This window comes from Mastomys coucha, unplaced genomic scaffold (genome assembly GCF_008632895.1).
Source record: "Mastomys coucha isolate ucsf_1 unplaced genomic scaffold, UCSF_Mcou_1 pScaffold21, whole genome shotgun sequence".
Classification (NCBI taxonomy): domain Eukaryota; kingdom Metazoa; phylum Chordata; class Mammalia; order Rodentia; family Muridae; genus Mastomys; species Mastomys coucha.
Genome location: NW_022196904.1, coordinates 40,561,671 through 40,583,687, shown reverse-complemented (window position 1 = coordinate 40,583,687; position 22,017 = coordinate 40,561,671). Strand labels below are relative to the sequence as shown.

General features: G+C 48.0%; 1 protein-coding gene across 13 annotated transcripts in view; it reads right to left on the bottom strand.

Annotated features, from left to right (window-relative positions):
* The window catches only part of Nav2 (neuron navigator 2), a 654,216-nt gene that overhangs the window by 3,222 nt on the left and 628,977 nt on the right, over nucleotides 1-22,017 (bottom strand). For all 13 annotated transcript variants that reach the window (XM_031386765.1, XM_031386769.1, XM_031386759.1 and 10 more), the window contains 9 exons: nucleotides 19,930-20,025; nucleotides 17,699-17,867; nucleotides 12,548-12,783; nucleotides 9,903-10,057; nucleotides 9,638-9,709; nucleotides 8,788-8,984; nucleotides 8,376-8,494; nucleotides 2,791-2,994; nucleotides 1-119 (listed from right to left, as the gene is read on the bottom strand). The exon at nucleotides 1-119 is cut by the window's left edge. In XM_031386765.1, the coding sequence (XP_031242625.1) occupies nucleotides 1-119; nucleotides 2,791-2,994; nucleotides 8,376-8,494; nucleotides 8,788-8,984; nucleotides 9,638-9,709; nucleotides 9,903-10,057; nucleotides 12,548-12,783; nucleotides 17,699-17,867; nucleotides 19,930-20,025 (1,367 nt within the window). The remainder of the gene's footprint in view (nucleotides 120-2,790; nucleotides 2,995-8,375; nucleotides 8,495-8,787; nucleotides 8,985-9,637; nucleotides 9,710-9,902; nucleotides 10,058-12,547; nucleotides 12,784-17,698; nucleotides 17,868-19,929; nucleotides 20,026-22,017) is intronic.

Below are 22,017 nucleotides of genomic sequence, written 5' to 3'. Positions count from 1 at the left end.
GTGGACTCCAGGGACGAGTCCAGGATGTCGTCATGGTGGCTGTTGCTGTTGGAGTCGCTGTCATAGCTCTGGGGGCTGGAGTAGTTGGCCGCTTCCTGCAACCTCATCAACATGTTCATCTGTAGGGAGAGCAGAGAGTTGGGGGTGGCCTGTCAGTTTGCTAGGAAGCCCCACCCTGGCCTCTTTGGAGCCCCTGCCACCTGCTCCAAACTCACCCCAGAGGTCACAGCTCATCAGAGAGGCTGCAGACAAGAACACAGAGTCCTGGGCTCAGATCCCAGCTCCCCCGCTTACCAGCTGCATGACCTCGAAAGGTTTCTTAGTCCTTTCCTATGGCATTTCCTTACTGCTCAAACTCAACTCAGTGTACACAGCTCCTGCCCATCGTGAAGTCTGGGATGAGTTAATATATGTGTCACGCTGTGAGGAAAGTGGAAAAAGCCTACCAATGCCATCCCCACAGCTGTTGCTAGTGGAACCCGGGCAGTCTTGACATCTGAGGCATAGGGGCCTCAGTCCCTGCCACAGCCTTTGGGAAGGGGAGGAGTAGTTTGCCAGGAGCCAACATTGTACAGAGGATATGCACCACAGCAAATACCAAAGACTCCCATGTCCCATGTGTGGACCAGACACAGGGCTGATCTCTTGGGGAGCAAAGGACCTGGTGTGCTGACCACTCAAGAACGACCCACCTGCTGCAGAGCAAACGGTAGGAGTGTGGAGTGGTTGAATATGCTTGGCCCAGTGAGTGGCACTATGTGGAGATGTGGCCTTGGAGTAGGTGTGTCACTGTAGACGTGGGCTTTCAGAGCCTCTTCCTAGCTGCCTGGAAGTCAGTCTTCTCCTAGCAGCCTTCAGATGAAGATGTAGAACTCTCAGCTCCTCCTGCACCATGCCTGCCTGGATGCTGCTATGCTCCCACCTTGATGATACTGGACTGAACCTCTGAACCTGTAAGCCAGCCCCAACTAAATGGTTGGTCTTCTCAGAGTTGCCTTGGCCACGGTGTCTGTTTACAGCCGTGAAACCCTGACTAAGACAGAGTGTGAGCTGTTGCCTGCCACCTTTACCTCGAGTGGAGGAAGAGCCTAATTAAGCTCTAACCTCCTCTGGTCCTAACCTCCTCTGGCTTCCATTCTGTACCAACCACATGTTCGGCAGCAGAGAGAGACAATCAAAAATACCTCTGATTTTACTTAAAACTAAAAATTGTTATCTTGTATCTCATGTAGCAAGTAGGCTAAGGAGAAGGCTGTCATGGCAGAGTATGAAACCAGCTGCCTTCCAGATGCTGTGCAGAATCTCCCTGGGTACCAGGCTGGTAGGCCTATCAACTGCTCTCTATCTGCACAGCTGGAACCACGGAAGAGACGAGGCTGCCATAGAGCAGTTGAGTCTCTGCAGCACAGAGGGTTACTCACTATTGAATACCCGCAGCGTCCACAGCGTATGGTTCTGAGATAAAATCCAATCAGTCCAGCTCTTAGGAAGGACTCATTCACAAGGGGAAGGAACCAGTAAGGAAGTCAGCCACTACGATAGAGACATGTGGTCCTAGGTGGAGAGAGAGGCTCAGGAGATACACCGAGCATCTGACTAAATCCCCTTTGAGGGCCTGGGTTTGTTCTGAGAGGGCTGTGTACCTTTCCAAGTTTGATCCAAATGCTTCAATTTCCCAACTCTTATTTTTACGTAAGACACAACTTTCCAAGTTTGATCCAAATGCTTCAATTTCCCAACTCTTATTTTTACGTAAGGCACGACACAATGAAGTTGCTAGCCTCAGTAAACTCCCCATGACCTTGGCTTCATGACCTTGGCCTTGAGAAATGTCCGCTGGATCCAGCATTCCCTTCAGACCACGGGCAGGATAGCAGCATTGAATCCTTTTAATCAGCTCCTATTCACAGCCTCAGCACAGTATGGCTGTGCTGCAGCACCCAACTGGCAGGACTCAGACAACTGAGGTCACCTGCTGGCATTTATTTAGTCCACTGGCTTCCCACGAGGGCTAGAACGGGTGACGTGGCTGCCTTCCAGCCCTGCCGCCCTTCTGAAGCTGAAGAGGATTCTCCCATTATGCAATTGCAAGCAATACTCTTTGTTCTACTTTTGTCGTAGCTGCCACAGAAGTGAGGGGCGGGATTCAGGCAGGTTGACAGTCGTACCTGCGGGGACTTGGGCACATTTGCTTCCTCCAAAAAGCTCCTCTGGCTTTTTGTGGAGTGAGGTATAACTTGGCAGCATGACTATGCATGAGTCTAGAATTGATTGGGGCTTTATCATTGCTACCCAAGGTCTGTCTGTCTGTCTTCCTTCCTCTTTTCTTTTTCCTCTTTTAAGTTTCTCTTGTCCCCTAGCACAACATGACTCAGTCTCATCCCACTAGCCAGGGTTGGTGCTGCCATGTCTTCTGCTTGTGTCTCCTGCTCTTAAAAACCTCTCATTGTCTGGCTTTGGTGCCAAGTCCCTAGCACTTTCTAGAGGCAATGTATGGTAATGGTACCATCTCAAATCCGAGGACAAACAGTGGGGCAGAGAGCATGTGACAGGACATTCAAAGGGGGAGAAGAAAAAACAAACATCGAACTTTTAACCTTATACAAGAAAAACTTTAAGTGAGGTTAGAGACCTTAATGGAAATTCTACACTGTGGAAGAGAATATTGGAGATGATCCTCCCTGTCAATGGGGTAAGTCCAGCGTCCCACAACAAGCGTCCCCTACATCCCGAGAGCTTTGCCTCACACCCAGCCCGTGGCTGCCACTCCTGTCAGTGCTGTCAACTCACCAGTGGATCTCCTTCAGTGTCGCTGGGAGGCACCTGCTTGCTTGTTGACCCCTCCCGAGGCAGGGAGTAGCCATCGAAGCCCACGTCCTCAGGCCGGAGCTGCAGGAGCGGGGGCCACTCGTGCTGCTGTGGGCTGGCAGCCCATGGGTAGGTGTCCATTACCCACTTGGCGGGGTCCTCCCAGGGGGCACGCCTTCCATAGAGCTGTGAACAGGTAAAATGGGTACAGTCTGGAAGCAGGCTGAGACTCTCTCGTTGCCCTAGTTCTGTAGCTTGATGGAAAACCTCCTAAACCAGCATGATGTGTAGCGTTCTGAACCAGGGAAGTCGTCCAGGATAAACACAGCCTATGGGTTAGGCGTTCAGTCTCACTGACTCGGGCTCACTCTCAGCTCCCTACTAACTTTCACGAGTTACCTTTAAAATCCCACTGGTTAAGCCCACTCAGAGATTGGATTCTGGGCAGCAACATGGTAAGACAAGGGTCTGATGATGAAATAAACCGGTATGTTTTTTCTTCTTTTTCTTCATGCATATGTGTGCTGTGTGTGCGCATGTCCACATGTGCTCAAGTGTGTATGTGGAGGCCCCGAGGTCAATGTTGGGAATCTTTTTTTTTTTAAGATGTATTCATTTATTTTATGTATGTGAGTACACTGTAGCTGTCTTCAGACACACCAGAAGAGGCGTTAGATCTCACTACAGATGGTTGTGAGCCACCATGTGGTTGCTGGGATTTGAACTCAGTACCTTTGGAAGAGCAGTCGGGGCTCTTTCCCACTGAGCCATCTCACCAGCCTCCTAATGTTGGGAATCTTACTCAAGTGTCTTCCGCACAGCGGTCACCGAGGCAGTGGGTCAGTTGGGTCCAGAGCTGCGGGATTCAGCTTGCTCTGAGGATCTCATTTCTGCATGCTGAGCATAGAACTGCAAGTGGGACCCAGAGTCATTGGTAATTTACATGAGTTCTGGCGATCTGAACTATGGTCCTCTTTCTTGCTGCTTGTGTGGGGAGCATATGAATAACTGAACTGTCTCCCCAGGTCCTGAAACCTCGTTTTTTTTCAAGTATGTCTGACTCTCAGCATGTGTCTGTGGGCACGCTTGTCCCTTTTTAAGCACAACATTAAGAGAGGACACTGCGTATGGGCTCCGGATTCCCAGACTTGCCAGTGTGAGAAATTGATATAGTCCTCAAAGAGCAAGCTATAGCATCACTTAGTTTTATAAGGCCAACATATCCTGCTCCGAGGGTTCTTTTTTCAAGACTCAAGGCCCTGGCCCTGCAATAGTTTTAATGATTGTTCCCAACAGCTTCGTGAGACGTACATATTCTTTAAAGAATGGAAACCTAAGCTGGGTCGTTTCTCACAGAGAGGCTCTGACCACTGTGCTGCTGGGTCTGGTGTGCCTGCTTCCTTTGCATGCCTTGCCTTACAGAATCCTGAGTGCCAGGGGCCAGCAGTGAACAGCATGATCACTCTAACAGAAGCATTGCTCCCAGATGGCTTACAGATGGAGGAGCCCCAGAAGGAGAAGAGTGATTGCAGATCAAGTCTGCTACCCACTGGCCACTGGCATCAAAGCAGACGTGATAGGGCATGCTCACAGACAGGGCGGGGCGGGGCGGGGCAGGGTTGTCTGGGCTGTTAAGAGGTACTTCTACAGTGATTTCAGGGTGCATAGATGGAAAATTCCAGACACCACCTCCCTGTGTGTGAGCTTCTTCTGCCCTCTTGAAAGCTACAGAGGGGAAACAGAGGTAAATTGTACTGAGACCAGTACATAACCGAGCCCAGCTCTGGCCCAATAGAACCACGCCTTTGAAAGTCACAGTTTCTCAACTGGAAAGAGCCAGTCTACATAACAGGTGCCCTCTCATATCTGAGGGGAAACAAGAGGCTAATGGCAGTGCCGATGTGAAAGGTTGGAAGGCAGATCTGGATTCGAACTCAGGACTCAAACTTCCTTCTTGGGGCCTTTCCCACTTACTCCCCATGGGACCACTTTGAATCAGCAGAAACGATATTACTGGAGCCTGAGAACGAGGCTGTTCACCAGACCTCAGCATGTCAGCCTGGCCTAAGTTCATCATTCTCTCTGGTGGGTCCCCTCTGCCCAAGTCACCTGAGTTACTCCAGGTCTTCGAATCTGATTTCTATCCAGGGTGCCACCCACCCTACCCCACCTTAGGTAAGCCCATCTCTCTGTATTAGTGGCTCATTGTCTCCCCATACCCCAGGCTAGCCTCTAGCCTGGTTTGTTGCTACAGCTCCCTTCATCTGGGGCAATGGTAATCTTGGTCCTTGAATTCAATCCAGCAGCCTAAAGCAGTTCAGTGTGAACAGGAACAAATCAGGAGGGAGGCAGGTGTGAACCCATGTGTGGATCAGGAATGAAGAGGACACAGAAGCAGCTGGGGATAGTTACAGCTGATGGAGCGAATTCAGATTAGAAGCCTCTCCCTATGGGGCCCTCTGAAGGAACAAGACTGCCTCTCCAAGGAGATCCTCGAGGCTTTGGAACCACTAAGGCTGAGCATGCCCCTAGCACTCCTGAGGCCCCGTGGTTTTATACACACTTGCTCTTCCTCCTTAGCCCCTACACTGTAGGTTCAGAGAACATCTGGGTTTCCAGAAACCAGACCAGTAAAATTGTCCCATAGGTCAGATTTTTTCCATTTACGGAGGGGAAAGCCAAAGCTGGCACAGGGACTGCGCAGGGTGTCAGAGGACCTTGGGAACTGAGCAAAGGTCTCTGGGTGTCCTTCTGCAGCTCCTGCCCTTAATATCCCCCGTCCACCCCAACGCCAGGTCTTCTGAATTGCTCCACTCTGCAGACACCAGACACATTGGCAAGTGTTTCTGCTGACAAATGGGAATGGGACCTTGGACTGAGTCATAAGGTAAGCATTCGTAGGTGCAGCAAACATTAGCTGTAAGAACAGAAAACATTTTTTACAAGCCTTCCTACATTCCACGGGATGTGGTCAAGGCCAGGTGGCCATGAATCAGTCTAACATAAGCAGAGAGAGTGTTGTGTAGCCTCGGGGCTCTTCCGCAGGCTCTGGAGGGCAGTGGGGGGAGGGGCAGCTGGACTGGCAGACAATCTTACCCCAGAGGGAAGGAAGCTGGTGAGTGGGAATTGTGGGTGATGCAAAGACACTGGAAACTAAGATTTGGGTTGCCGTGAGCTTCCTGACCCCACAGGAAGCACAGGGCTCTTGGATGTGCACGGCAGCACCAACACGTACATTTAGGAAGCACTTCTAGGCATGACTTACACACACGCACACACACAGAGGAGACTCACATATACTCACACGTTCCAGAAAAGGACCCTACAGCCTGAACATGCAGAACTGCATGGTATCCAATAGGGGGCGGTGGTGTGTTTTCCTTAGGCAAGGTTTGCCTGAGTCTGATGGCAAGGGCTGGTGTGTGCAGTGCGCTCCCCTCACAGCCACTGTGCAGGTGAGAGGTGTACTCCCCATACAGTACCTGGCACACACTCAGCTTTTCCCCAGAGGAAGCCAAGGAGAGAGGGGAATTGAAATGAGCTCTTTTAAAATAAAGGACTCTTCTCATCAAGTGAAATCACATGTAGAACTCTGCCTAACACTAAACTGGGCATAGCAGTGCATGCCTTTAATCCCAGAATTCGGGAGGCAAAGGCAGGCAGATCTCTCTGAGTTCAAGGCCAGGCTGGTCTACATAGTGAGAGTCTGTGTCAAACAACAACAACAACAACAACAACAACAAAATAAAAAAGCAAAACCCAAAACCAAAACAACACAATACCCGCCAAACAAACAAATGAAAAACACTGCAAGTGTGCTAACACATGTCTACAATCCCTGCATGCAGGAGTTTGAAGCAGAAAGATCAGGAATTCAAGGCTAGCCTAGGCTATATAAAAAGTTCAAGGCCAGCTTAGGCTATATGAGATACTGTTCTTAAAACAACAAAAACCCAGGCAAACCCAACCAAAACGTTGTTCCCTGGCTACCTATAACAGTTCCCTTGTAAGCTATAGGAGACACTAGGATGGCCTCACTGTTACAAAGTAGCTGGAGCTGTCACATGGTTCTGGACTTCACTCAGTCATGGTGGTCTGCTGAAGGAACTGTGTTAAAGTCAAAGCTTTGGCTGGCCTTGGTTTCCTTTCCTGTATCCTCTCAGGGCTGCAGAGTGCCAGGCCATGGGTGGAAAGCCTGGAAGATCATCACACTTCCACCTTAACCCCGGCAGGGAGAACACAGCCATTCCTTATGAATCCGCAGACCTCAGAGCCACCTCCTGTACTGATTTACAAGGCAGAGTTTGGAGATTTGGGACAGGGTGGCACTAGGTAATCCTAACTCAGCTGTCTCCCTTCACTGCTTCTACACTGAGAGCATGTGCTTCAGATGCTCTCAGAAGCCATGATGGTGCATCCACTTGGGCCCTGCCACAGGTAGGTGGTTCAGCAGCAGCCACGTTGAAGCCCCTCCCATCTGTGGCCTCGCTCTTGGCTGGAAGAGGAGGAAAAGTCCCTTCTGCAATGGCGCCTTGAGTACAGGAAGCACAGGTGTCCCCCCAGCTATGCCTGAAGCCTCCCTTTCAGTGCACCTTCAAATGGGAGGGGCTTTGGTAACACCAGCCACGGGGGGCCAGCTCAAAATGTCTGTGCCTCCTTGGACACCTTGGAGATCTTTGCTCAGCGGCCTCTGGCTTCTGTCAAGTGACTCAGGTCATTCCCTTTCGGTTATCAGAGGGTCAGCTTGAGGCAAAGAGGACACCAGTGGGAGAAGGTATCGGGGAGGTAAGTATGGGGCAGCAGGAGTTCCTCCAGACAACCATCAAGCCATTCCAAGCCCCCCAATAACTCCTAAGCTGAGTGACAGCAGTGGGTGCTCCCCAGATGCTGCTGGACACAAGGGATGTACAGCCAGAAGAGCCCTCAGAACCACCTGTGAGGGGTCCTGAGGCTTATATCCTGGCAATATCCTGGTCTTGAGGTCTAAGTACCTGGGATGAAGTTTTTAGAAGGTGAAGATTCAAATTCCAGATTGTCTGAGCTTCGATTTTCTTGTGGTGTCTCAGAGCCCAGGGTCGTCTATGCTAGGTAAGTATTCTACCACTATGACCTTGAACTCGAGACCTACCTCTCTTTTTCCCAAATATAGGATTTTAGGGGATTTTGTTTTTTAAAATCTTTGGGCTGCAATTTTCTCCTCTTGAAAAATTGTAACAATAGGACTCAGTCCAGATCTTAGGCCTAATCTAGGACTTGAACCACATAAGACAGATGAGCAAATCAAATGTATCCGGCTTGATCGCTTTTACACTCCCGTGCTGGAGGCTTGATGGCCATGGTTTTATTAAATCCTTACATCTCTTTGTGGCAGAGTAACGCTGTTATCTCCCCTATCAATAAGGCAGAGGACGGCGAAACGCTTTACCTGGAGTCACACCGCTCATAAGTAGCTGAGCCAAGACTTACAACCAGCTGCTGTTTCCATCGTATGCCAGACAGAAGACCACACAGGGTCATGAGCACAAGGCATTCAAGTTTAAGGAAGCCAAAAGGAGCATGCTTCTCACCTGGAGTCCTTCTCTGACAGCTTCCAGGAGGTAGGGGATTATGGAGTAGTTCCACAGGTCAGTGAACCACACTCTGGAACCATCCACATCAATGGGACATGACAGGAAGAGTCGAGGACCTGGGGACCACAGTGAGATACATCACAACTGAAATGGGGCAGGATGGACTTCCTGGTGTAAGCTTCCCTCATAAAAGGGATATTGGATTCTCTAAGTAGTGGTGGGGCTGATGGCTTGAGGTGTCCCTCTGCCCTTCTTTATCTCTGAGGACAGCATGATATCTCTGCTGGGTCCTATCCTGGCCAAAACCCAGAGGGTAAACCAAAACATGAGGGAGCCAGGGCTCTTGGGAGACCACTACCTACGCCATCCTCCCATCAGCTTGCCTCAGCCTGCCGGGCCTCCCACCTACCGATGGTGACATCCGAGGAGCTGTGGGCCTCCAGGAAGCGGTTGAGATGATGCCAGACCTTTGGGATCCAGTTGATGATTTTCACTAGCTCTGCATTGCGCACCCGCCCACTGATCTCCATTTCCATGAGCTTCCTCCTCAGGAAGCGGCCAAGGAAACCCTTCACGGGCTCCGTGTGGTTGGCACAAAGCACCCACCTGGGAGAGTCAAGGGATGTTTTTTAATCCCAAGGATGCTCAACAAGTACAGCAAATCTCAAAAACCATAGTGTCTGGAAATGGATGCCGCATTTAGTACACCCTCGAGGAAGGCCTGCGTGGTGGCCAGTGAAAACGTGTGCAGGGTCCAGGCTAAGGTGATGAAATCTATCCCCTACCTAGAGGCACAGGGAGTGGTGAGGGTGCTGAGTGAAGCCAGGGCACTGTGCCACCATCTTGCGTGGAGATGAACTACCCTTGGAGGAGAACCCAGCCATGAAGGAGTCACAGTGGATAGAACTGTCAGTTCCACAGACCCTGCTAAGAGGGGACATTAAAAGGCACAGGCCATCACTGCTCATGCTGAATAGAGGAAGGGACATATGGCCTCAGCTGCCTCCTGATACTGACCCAGTGACTGAGAGTCACAGAGGCCAGAGTGCAGGCTTCTGTTCTGACTGGTGTATGGCTCTTAAGCTAGGTTCCCTGAGCCTCTGTTTCTTCATTGTAAACCCGAAAGGTAAATGGAATTATATAAGGTCGCTGTGAGAACACGCCCGACAGAAAGTCAAGCCCACACCAAATGCTCTGAGAGGGCTGAGCACCCACAATTCTGCTCTCCATCTGCCTGGATGAGGAGCAGGGTACCTCACCTGAAGTTATGATGAAGCTGTAGATTGGGGGTGGAAGAGGTAGCCTGGTTCATCGTGCCGATGATGTAAGGGCTGTGGGGAGCACAAAGTGAGAAGCCCAGAGTTAGGGGTGAGCTGGAGAACAAGGGCTTACAGGCCGATGGACTGTGGCTACCTCCACCCCCACCCCCTCTGGCTGTGTATTCAGCACTTCACTGTCATGCTAGCCTGGTTCACTAGCGTGCCCCTGCCGCCCGCCACCCGTGAGGTCTAGGACCCCCTTTACCATTTGTGGTATTTGCAGTTAAGCAGCCCGTTGAAGATCTCTCCCAGAGAGCTGACGTGGTGCAGGTTGTCCAGGATGATGACGAGAGGCATATCCACAGCATTGTTCTCGCTGTTGCACTGGTCGGCCAGGTTGGACAGATACTGGCGCAGTTCCTAATGGAGGCCAGCAGAATGAGCTTGGAGCGGGAAGACCCACGTGCTCCGGGCCTTCACTGTCCAAGGCCGAGGCAGGAAGAAGGTCCCCCTTATGAAGTCATACTGCGGACACAATCTGAGACCCTATCTGTCACAGGGCATCCGTGTGGTGCTCCAGGGATGCTGTGAGCACGGGACATGGAAGGCCTGTGGTGGTCTGCCTCCTGCCTCTTATAAAATGCCTGTTCCAGACCTCGTTTCCCTCTGTGCATGTGCTCATGGGCATATGTATGCATCTGCACGTATGTACCTGTGTGTGCAGACCAGAGGACAAACTTGAGTGTTGTTCCTCAGGTAGGTACCATCAACCCTGTGTTTTCAGACAGGGTATCTCTTTCTCTCACCAAGCAGGCTAGGCTGTTTGTCTGATGAACCCCAGGCATCTGCTTGTCTCTTACTTCTCCAGTACTGGGATTATAAGGAGGCCACCATACTCCTTATACATCATACATTTTCTTTTTTAAGATTTTTTTTTTATTTATATGAGTATACTGTTGCTTCAGACATCCCAGACAGAAGAGGGCATCTGTAGATGGTGGTGAGTCACCATGTGGTTGCTGGGAATTGAACTCAGGACTTCTGAAAGAGCAGTCAGTGCTCTTATCCTCTGAGCCATCTCTCCAAACCAACATTTTTTTTTTAAATGTGGATTCTGGGACATCCCAGACTGTAGGTCCAGTTTCTAATTCCCACTCCACCGTTTCTTTAGGAAACTATCATTTCTTGTTATTATGCTAATAGCTCATCTCTACCTATCTCCAAAGCATCCTCCTGAAATCTAGCTCTGTAGAAGTCATTGGAGCAGAAGAGGTCCCAGCCACATATAAGTGCTGCTGGGTAGTACTCCGAAAGATGGGAAAGCATGGAGGGGCAGGTAAATCTATGTGCCCCAGGACCTGTGAATGACCCACTGGAACTGAACCTTAACGGTTGTCTTGGTGGGAGACTGGAACAGCCCAGTGTGTCTGGGTCAGGGCTACAGATGAGGAAAAGATACAAAGGATGGAGCAGCAGGGAAGATGGCTTTCCAGAGGCTCCTGAGGGGAGTCTGATGACATCACTTAGGACACACATGGGGACTTAGGCAGGGAGGTAAGTCTGTGATGGATGGACTGTGATTAGCTCCTTTTGACAGAAGTTAAGGCATAGAGCCAGGCCACCATCCTGAAACTGCACACCAGGTGTAAGCAACAGACTCGGGGGCAGACTCTGAGACCTGTGAGAACCGACCAGCTACTCAGTGGGCAATGGTTCCTCCACCTCTTACAAGTGTATGTCTCTCCAGGCTCCCCTTTTGAGTCAAAATGCAGCTGGCTCATGAAAATGCCCCAGGTTTTCCTCCTCCTCTCAGCCACTGCTCACCACACAGGCAGATCTCCTGGTTCCTTCTCATTTGGAACTCTTATCTATCTTACCCAGCCCTGCAGTACATGGCTTAGCCACACTCTACATGGACACTCTGCCCATGCAGGGAAATGGGATCAGCTTGGCCAGTTTGCCAGCTACTCATGTGGCCTTCCTTCACTCACCCATTCCTAGGATGTAAACAGAGAGATGAGAGCTTTTTCTCACCCCTCCTTACATCAAAAGCACAAGGGGAACTGGTAAGCAGGGCTGATTAACCATGGATATAAGTAACAGGCGTGAGGTCTAATCTCAGGTGCGTGAGATGACTCATAAGGCAGAGGAGCCTTTTCCAATTCACCTTTGATGCTCCAGGTGTGCTGTGTAACACCTAGCAGCTAAAAATCACAGGCTTCCACTGTATCATGGAGGATAGGTCGACGAAGCAAGCAAGGAAGGAAGCAAGCAAGGAAGGAAGCAAGCAAGGAAGGAAGGAAGGAAGGAAGGAAGGAAGGAAGGAAGGAAGGAAGGACATTGCAACAACCCTTCACAGCCCCCCAGCCAGAACAAGGTCAGACTTTATGTCTCCACTGTTCACTATGTGGGGTGATGGAGCTGGTTCTGCACAGGCCTCTGAGATCTTAACCAGAGTCCCATACCAACATGTGACAAATGTCCTTCAAGCTGTTGTTGTAAGTTCTGTAACATGGAGACAAAGGCAACTAGGGCTTCAGGGGCTCTATGAGGCCAGTTTGCTGCTCATGGGATAGACATCACCAATGCTAGCCAGCTGTGATTATTGTTATTAGTGGTATTGTTGTGTCATAAAACATTTTATTTGGGGAAAAAATAGTTATGCCCAGTAGGCACATGTTATGCTCTTGGTGAACTAGGCATATCTGAAGGAGCTATCTCTGTGAGTGGACAGGATTGACTTGCCCCAGATGGTCCTGGCTGAGAGGATCTGACTCGAACTGTCCATTTCTGCAAGCCCCATTCTGAGCTCCTTTCCTGGTCTTCTAGAATGAAGAGCTTGAAAATGCTCATAGTGATAGCAGCACTCAAAGAGCCCAATGTGCAGTGGTCTCAGGGTGACCTCCTCACCTTGCTAGACTTGTGGTCTACGTTAAAGGTCGCAATGACGCCGTCTGTCAACTCCCGTCCTTCCCGAAGTACCACGTACTCAGAGAGCCGGTTGGCCAGATACGTTTTCCCAGTGCCACTGGGGCCCGAGAGGATGATCCGCCGGTGCTCTGTCAGCAGGGATACGTAGCGCTGCAGGATGGGCTTGGGGATTAGGGACTCAAACACCAGAGAGTCTAGGCTGTTTTCTGTGAGCCCTGTTGGAGAGAGATGGGGAGAGCTTTAAGTTGGGTGAGGAGGCTAGCTCTAGAATCATCCCTCTGCAAGTCAACATCCCTCTTCATGACATCATCCCTCTTCCTGGTAGTCCTAAGACTCCTGCCCACCCAGGAGGCTGAGAGCTCAACATTGCTGCTGTTGGAAGCCACCCTCCTGGTCGTTTTGGGCTCCCTGAACTCTGGACTCCATCTGCCTGTTAGCATTTACTAGCCTTGTAGTGTCTACCTCAGTTGATGCCTGTCTTGTCCACACATGTCTGCCATGAACCTAGGTTGCTTCTTCTCTCTCCTTCCTGCCAGGCACCAAGCTGCCCACACCTACATGTGCCTGGAAGGCAGTGCAGGAAACAAGGTGAAACCAGGATGCTAGAATGAGAACATGGACTGGTGGGCCTAGACTGAAATGCTACATGCTGAGGCCTTTGACCAGCACCAGCTACAAATGGAAGCTTCTCTCTTCCTCTTTCTATCGGGACAACCTTATTAGCTACTGCTTGGTTTTAAAAGGATGCTCTCAGAGTCAGGGAGATGGCTCAGTCAGTAAAGGGCTTGCCTTGAAGGCATAGGGACCCGAGTTCAAGCCCTAGAACCCACATAAAAATAAGCAGGCCAAGGCAACATGAACTTATCATATCAATGCTGTGGAGGTGGAGACAGGATTCCTGGGGCTCACTGGCCAACCAGCCCAGCCTACTTGGCAAATCCCAAACCAGTAAGAGACCTGGTCTTAAAAATCAAAGCAGACTACCGTCTACTCAAAAACTTCAAGAAAGTTACTCTGTGGAAGTGGTTAAACCACAAAGTGTTCCTATGTCATCCAATAGCACGTTCCTTCCACCCAGTGCAAAGACACCCCAAAGCATTTATGGGTTTGTTTCTAGCTCTCCCCTAACTAAGGTACCCCTATAAGCAATGACCACTCCCAAAGGACCATGACAAAGATCCCTCCCCACCCCCAAGTGTACAGTGGAGGGACTCCTGTCTAAATTTAATAACAAGAACCTCAACAAGAAGGACCACAGGAGGACAACCTGTTTTGGTGTTTTGCACTGAAATTTTCAGAGGATTCCCTTCAGAATATGCAAATTTATGGGCCAGCAAAATGGTTCTGCATGTAAAGGCATTTGTCATCAAGCCTGAGATTCTCAGTCCAATCCCTGGGATTCACATGGTGGGAAGAAAAATAAAAAAGACAACCAATTCCCAAGAGTTGCCCTCTGACTTCCACAGGTACTCTGTGCCATGTGCATACCCCCAAAACACACACACACACACACACACACATACACACACACACACACACCCCTAAAATAAAATAAAATGGGTATGCAAAGTCAGGCCTAGTCCTGGTCTCACTGGTGTGAACTGCTACTCCAAATGGGACCTTTTTGTCAAAGCCTGATAGGGATTTAGTGCTTGGTGGAGCTGATCCTTGTGAATGCTAAAACTGATGGCAGACACTGGCCAGGCTCTGAAGTGCCACTCTCCTCTAGGGGTGGGCCATCTTGTCACTCATTCCACGCACACAGCTTTACCCCTTGCTGGGAAACATGGAAGTGACAGTGTGTGGGCCCCATGATGCCACGTACTATCAGTCCCAGTTGTGAATGGCTCCCTTCCTTGGGAGTTCCTGCTACACAGTTCTTGTTTCTGTATGTCCCGTGCCTTATCCTGCTTTTCCTATGGCAGGATTCTTCCTGTCAGACCCCACCCACCCTTTTATCTGCCAGTGGCTGTGGACTATATCCCTTCCAACCATAGTCAGGATGAACTTTTCCTTCTGTCGTCTCTGTCTAGTGTTTTGTCACAGCAACTAGGAAAGCAACTCATTCAGAAACTTGGTACTAAGAAGAAGGGCCATCGGTGTGACACCCTCACTATGCGGAGCTCAGGCATCTTGAACGGGTTTGAGAAGGAATATGGAAGTGCCGGGAACTTCAGGATAGAAAGGGCCAAGAAAGCTGCAAGCAGAGATTAGTTAGCCATTCTGGTGGGAATCTGGGAAACTAGAATGCATAGAGAAATCTACACAGAGAAAGCAAGGCTCATGATGTCTGGGGGGTGGGAGAGACATAACTCCATTGGGAACAGGGATCAATCATTCTTGCTACATTCTGGCTGCCTTTTGCCTATGTCCTGGAAAACTGAATTTAAAGGTGAAGGACTGCTGGGTGTGGTGGTGCATGCCTTTCATCCCAGCACTCAGGAGACAGAAGCAGGCACATCTCTGTGAGTTCCAGGCCAGCTTGGTGTACATGATGAGTTCTAGAAGAGCCAGGGCTGTATAGAGACCAGGGCTGTGTGAAGGGAGGAGAAAAGATGGACTGTGGAGGTTTGAATGAAAATGGCTCCCATAGATACTATTAGGAGGTGTGGCCTTGTTGGAGGAAGTGTGTCACTGGCAGCAGGCTCTGAGGTTTCAGAAGCTTAAGCCAGGTTCACTGTCATTCTCTCTTCCAGCTGCCTGCCAATCTAGATGTAGGACTCTCAGCTACCTCTCTAGCACCATGCCTGCCTGGATGGATGCTGCCATATTCCCACCATGATGATAATGGACTGAACCTCTGAACTGTAAACTAGCCCCAAATTAAATGTTTCCCCATTTAAGAGTTGCTGTGGTCATAGTGTTTCTTCATAGCGATAAAACTTTAACTAAGACATAGACTAATGTGTTTGCTGGAGGGGATTTCAAGGCAGGAGAGCACTCTGGTTGTGGCATGGGTCCTGCTCACCACTCTTATTCCAGGCTATAGTGAAAAAGAACAGGTGGGGCAAGAGGATAGGAAAATGCAGTTTGTTGGGGGAAAGGGCTTGGGTATCCCTCTTGCCCAGGCACCCAGCTTCATGAGCCTCTGAAGCCTTGGCTCCTGGAAGTGGTAGGCTCCATGGCATAATAGGAAAGGAACTGTAGAGGGGCTTCCCTGCTCACAAACAACTGCCTGAGGAAGTAACCTCAGAGTCAGACACTAAGAAACCACTCTAACTGCAGTTCAAAGGGTAAGGGTCCATCCCAGGCTGACCACAGAACTTGGCGACATTATCTACTTTGTATTGGTTTTGCAGGCATGTAAGGTGTCAGACTGGGGGGGGGGGTCATGGTGTTTGAACTTGTGGCTCTAGAGAGTTGCTAAGGCTAGGCAATGTATGGCAATGTATGGCAATGTATGGCAATGTATGGCAATGTATGGCAGAATCTCTGCAAGGAGAATCCCTGAGAAGCCACTGCATGAAGCTATGACGAGGAAGCCCAAGCTGCAATGGGGACCCTAGGATGTTGGAGAGGCCAGGCCCATGAGACATCCACCAAAGAAAGCCTTGGGCATGGAGTGGAGCTGACTCAGAGAGAGACTGGGCATGCCAACACAGAAGAGCTGGAGGGGAAGGGATGCCCAAGCCCTTCAGAGCTCAGATGATTCCACCATACCCTAAGATATCTGATATGCAGCTGCAGCATTGGGTCAGTAGCCTGCTAAGTTTCAGTCTTTTTGTCCAAATCTTCCTTGCTTTAACCCCACACCTCCATTCAACAATGAGAATGCTAATTCTGTACAGTTACGCATTTGAAGTAGATAACTTTTATATATTTATGCTCATTTAAGAAAATACTAGTAGTGATGTATTATTTTGAAATATATAGTTAATATGTTTGGAGTTATTTAAAATTTATATTGAGAAAATGTATTTTCACTACTGCTGTAGACGAGCGTCTATATAAGACTGTTAAATTGTTGTTTTATAATCAAACAACTTTTATAATACTTATTTTTATTGTTATAATATTTTATAAATGTTAAGGAATATGACAAAAAAGATATTGTAGGTATTGAAGGGGGTCTCTGGGAGGAGTTGGGGTACAAAAGTGAAACAAGAATGTGATTTAATTCTATTTACTTAAAATATGTTTTTAAATGTTAACAAATTCAGATAAATTGAAATCATGTAACTTTTTTCATCATAACGCAATAAAACTTAAATCAATCAATCAATCAATCAATCAATCAATCAATCAATAAATCTTGACCGGAGCGACTGGGGCTGACCAGAGCAAGCAGAGGTCCTAAAAATTCAATTCCCAACAACCACATGAAGGCTCACAACCATCCGTACAGCTACAGTGTACTCACATACATAAAATAAATAAATAAACCTTTAAAAAAAAAAAAAAAAGAGCTACAGGGTTTTTTTGAAACCATACTGAAAGTGTTTTCCATTATAAGATGGCCAGGAATACATAGGGACAAGGATCGGAAGGCTATGACACAGTACCCTGGAACCCAGCACTTCCAGGAGCCAAGGCTTCAGAGGCTCCTGGGCAAGAGGGACACTACAGCACCTTCTTGTAGCCTCCAGGACATCACAGTTTCTCCATTCGGTAGAATGGGCTCATGCCCAAGGCTGGCTGGCAAGCATCCTTCATTGCTTTGGCAAAGTGTCATGTTAGCAGGGTTATTAACGAGCTATTAGTCTCTCATCATCTCAGTCATAAGGCTAATGGGATCTTTTGATGTCTAATTTCAGCAATAAATTGAAATGATTTGTTTCCTGATGGTGCAACTTGCTTAAGTCAGAGTGGTTGAGGTAAAAGAGAGTGGGGGAAAAAGCAAACACCACCCACACACACAGAGCAAACCTACAAAGACCTACTTTGGCCACTGGAAGTCCCAGCTTCTGTAAGCAGCCACTTACTTTTGTGTTCTTGGTTTTTTTTTTTTTGCTGTTTTTGTTGTTGTTTAGACAGGGTTTCTCTGTATAGCCCTGGCTATCCTAGAACTTGCTCTGTGGACCAGGCTGGCTTTGAACTGAGAGATCGCCTAGCTCTGTCTGCCTCTGCCTCCCAAGAGTGCTGTGTTTAAAGGCATGTGCCACCACCAGCTCTCAGCTAGCACCCATTTACCTTTGACGGTCACCAAGATGGTGGTGTTCTCTCCCACAAGATAGCCACAAGGGAGGAGCTCTGGGGTCTCCGAGGTGTTGCTGCGCTTGATCTCACCGATGCTGTAGCCGAGAACACTGTCTGAATTCAGCCCCAGCTGACTCACTGGGTCCACATGAACGATGTATTCCTGGAGAAAATAAAACATGGTTCCCATCAGAGAGCCAGCTAAAACCTGCTAGGGACACCTGCTCTCACTGTGTGATTGACGGGTGTCTTCTTTTTTTCAGTTGACACCTGGGCCAAAATTAAGCCATGGCACACTCTGGAAATAACAGCCTCGAATCCCAGGCCCCTTAAGATACAGATTTATTTGTTTAGGAGTAGAGGAAAAACAGCGCCCCCTCCTGCCCCCGACAAGACCATGAACATTTAATCTGAGTGAACCAAGCACGGAAAGCCAGGAAGCTTTTCTTAAATTTGGATGGAAATGTTAAAGGCATCAGAGTCTGCAAATGGTGCAAAGAAGTTCATAAAAAAGTAACTGATGGCTGGAAAGATGGCTCAGTGGTTGGTGATGTGAGGGTCATTGAACTATAGCCTTATTACAATGAACTCCAATGTCTAAAAATTGTTCTTATTTTGGGCTTGCATCACAGTAAGAGCCAAGACTTTAAGCTCTACTAAAAACAAAACAAACAAACAAATAAACAAAAACTTTATCTATTTATGTTCATTTAAAAAAAACTAGTAGTGATGTATTATTTTAAAAATATACAGTAATATGTTTGTAGTTACTTAAAATTTATATTGAGGAAAACGTATGTATTTTCAGTATTACTGTAGACAAGTATCTACATAAGACTGTTCGATTGATTGTTGTTTTATATCAAACAACTTTTATAATACTCATTTTTATTGTTACAATATTTTATAAATTTTAAAGATATGACAAAATAAAAAAACTAAAAGGTATTACAGGTATTGAAGGGGGGTCTCTGGGAGGAGTTGGGGTACAAAAGGGAAAAAAGAATATGATGTAGTTTTATTTGCTTAAAATGTTTTTAAATGTTAACAAATTCAGATAAACTGAAATTATGTATCTTTTCTCATCATAATGCAATAAAACTTAAATCAATTAAAAAAAAAAAAGAGCAATGACTGCTCTTCCAAAGGTTCTGAGTTCAATTCCCAGCAACCACATGATGACTCACAGCCATCTGTAATGGGGATCTGATGACCTCTTCTGGTGTGTCTGAAGACAGTTACAGTGTACTCATATACATGAAATAAGTAAATAAATCTTTAAAAAAAATTATAACTGGCATGAAGCCTTTTTCCGTCCCTCATGTTGGTCCAGCAAAGCCAGAAAGCAAAGCAGCTGTGCAACTTCAAAGTATTCAAAGGTTCCCTTTACAAAGCATCCCTTTGGTGGTGACTGTGATGGCTCCTCAAGGGGAGACAACCACTGGGCGTGTCCAGGGGAGTTTCTGGATGAGGTTAATTAATGTGATAAAACCTACCTTAAATCTGCATAGGACTATTCTATGGGTTGGGGTTTTGGACTGAATGAAAAAGACAAAGCGAGCTGAGCACCATCCTTTAACTCTGCTTCTGACTGGGTACAGCGTGACCTTGCATTCCTCCCTTCATACCTTCTCTTAAACAGTAAACCAGAAAGAAAGAAACCTTTCTTTCCTTAAGTTGCTTGTATGCATGCATGTGCACGTGTATATACAGGTGTGTGTGTGAGTGTGTGTGTGTGTGTACACAGGACAGATGATATGGCAGATACCCAGTCCAGTGGTGTGACCATGGCAGCATTCGTGACTGTAGGATGTTACTGTCAGAGACTGCAGGGCTGGTATGGGATGCTGGGCATGGATGTGTATTCCAAAGGGCAAAACTGGACTGCCTGGGCTTCAGTCTCAGGTCACGGACTCTAATCATACTGAGTATGATTAGGTCACGGACTCTAATCATACTGAAGAGGACATAACTTCAGGGATGCTATCATAAACAAATGTTCACTAGCTGGCCAGCCCATCGCCAAGGGCAGACCCCAGAGAATGGCCAGTCAGCCATCTGAACATACCATCATCCTTCCATGCTGTGGAGGACCGGGGGACAAGTCCTAGCAATGTATGAATGAGGATGAGTGAGGAGGGTAGGGAAACACAGTCAAGTTCTGGAGACAAAGCTCTCCTCCCTCCCCAAGCCCACTGCTGAGGCTTGCTTCTCGAGACACTTACTTTGAACAGACGTCTAACCACCCCATCGAGCACGTCCCACTTTGTTTTGCCACTAACTCCGATGCAGCCAATGAGGAAAAGGTGTGGTCTGGAGTCCTAAGGGTGAGGAGACATTGGCAGGTGAGAAAGAGATGGCTGTTGTCTGGCCAGGTTGGGCAGAGGCCTAGGCATTCCAGTGCTTCCAAAGGAGAACAAACCCCCATTCCTTTCCACGCCAGGCATGTCTTAGCAGGCATGCCACAGCCTTAAGCCTTGCCCCTGCTCTGGTAAAACGGCAAAGGGTGTGGGAGACTAAGATGACCTCTCTGGTACCTGAAACCATCAGCTAAGTGCATGCCTTGCACAGGGAGTTGATTCCAAAGCCTTGACTGCAACTTCGCCCAGCTTCTGCTAGAGCCCCAGTTTCAAGTCTTGCTAAAGAACTACTCACCGTTTCCAGGAAGCTTTTGTGATTCACCTGCCTGGCTCAGAGCTAACCTGGTCAGACCCAGGCAACGATGACTTCTCAGTGTACATATTTCTAGGGTCAACTGTCTCATGTGGTACTTAATGAACTTTGTCATGTGGTTAGAACGTCAGAGAGAATGTTTCTGTTATTTTCCTTCCTTCCTTCCTTCCTTCCTTCCTTCCTCCCTCTCTCCCTCCCTCCCTCCCTTCCCTTCTTTTTTCTTTTTTTGAGAACCTCCTGCCTCTGCCTCCCAAGTGCTGAGATTAAAGGGGTGAGCCTAGCTTCTTCTATCTAAAAATAATATTTATTAATTTCCTTCTATTAAAACTTAAAACAAGTTCAATTCAGAAAATTAGAAAAAGCCTGGGAAGACTGCCAGCAACTCTCATTTCCCACTTCTTGTTCTTCTACACCCACGGGGGCTAACCGATCACATTAATGAAAAGGATGCAGAGAAAACATTCCATTCTGCTTTTTTGTCTTTTAATATCTTGCATGCCTGTGAGGATGTAGTTGGGGCAGGGGGTGGTCTGGGTGGCAGGCTCAGACATGTGGAGGTTATAAGTCAGCAGAGGGAAAGAACACTTGTTCAGCAACGAAAGGGTCTAATGCCACTATGTGCCTTGTGGTCTTGGGTTTCTTAGCGGCACCATGGGTTATGACATTGTGGTCAGTGACCTCTTGGGTATGCCACAGTGTACCTGAACAGCAGCACTAGAGGAAACGGCTTACCATCCTGTCAACTGTGACCCTGAGAATAATGAAAGGGAGAACTGGTAATATGGAGGGGTGTCACCTGCCTGCAATGAAGGATGCTGGGAGAAGGAATTCCAACCTGACAGGCCAAGCCTCTGTGAGCTGGGTTCCTGAGTTTCCTTTCCAGCCAGCCAGCTCTAAAACTCCTAGGAAGTCAGCCACGTAGTGACAAAACTGGCAGAGAAGAGTCTGGCTGGAGACACTTTGTTTTGATGGGTGTTTGGTTCCCCAACTGTCTGAAACTATAACAACTTGACTGGCTAGGGACTTCAATGTGGAGACTCTGGTCTTTTCTCACTTTTATGGCTGAGGTCATCCAAGCACCAAATAGGGCTTACCCACTAAAATACAGCTTGCCTTGCAGCCCTCCACCTCTACTTCAGAATAGTCTCCGGGCAGATATATGTTGGAACAGAAACTACACCAGAGGCATCATCTCCTAGCATGGGTGACTTGGGGTACCCCTACTCACCCCACTCTATGCTCCCTAGACTCAGCTCCTATCCTCCTATCTCCCAGCATGATGAATGCTATATCTGTAGTCTCTGTTGAGCTAGAAGTGAGTCCCAGTCAGCTTACTCCTCTGCCTTACCATAAAATGTGCAAAGCTGCCTGGGACGTGCTTCAGAAAAACAGTAACCATTTTGGAGAGCATTAGTGTTTACTAGTGCTGAAAATACAGGAGAGTACAATATGAAGCTGTTTTTAGCAAGTTTTCTCGATTCTTAAACAAATAAATGAAGTGTTCTTTGCTTGCTTTATGTCAAAGGACTGCCAAGGAGTGATTGTGGGTACAGGAGTTCTATGTTTTCAGAACATTGTCATAAGCATTCTACTTTATCATTACAATTCCTTTTCTTTCTGTATTTTTTTTTTTTTTTTTT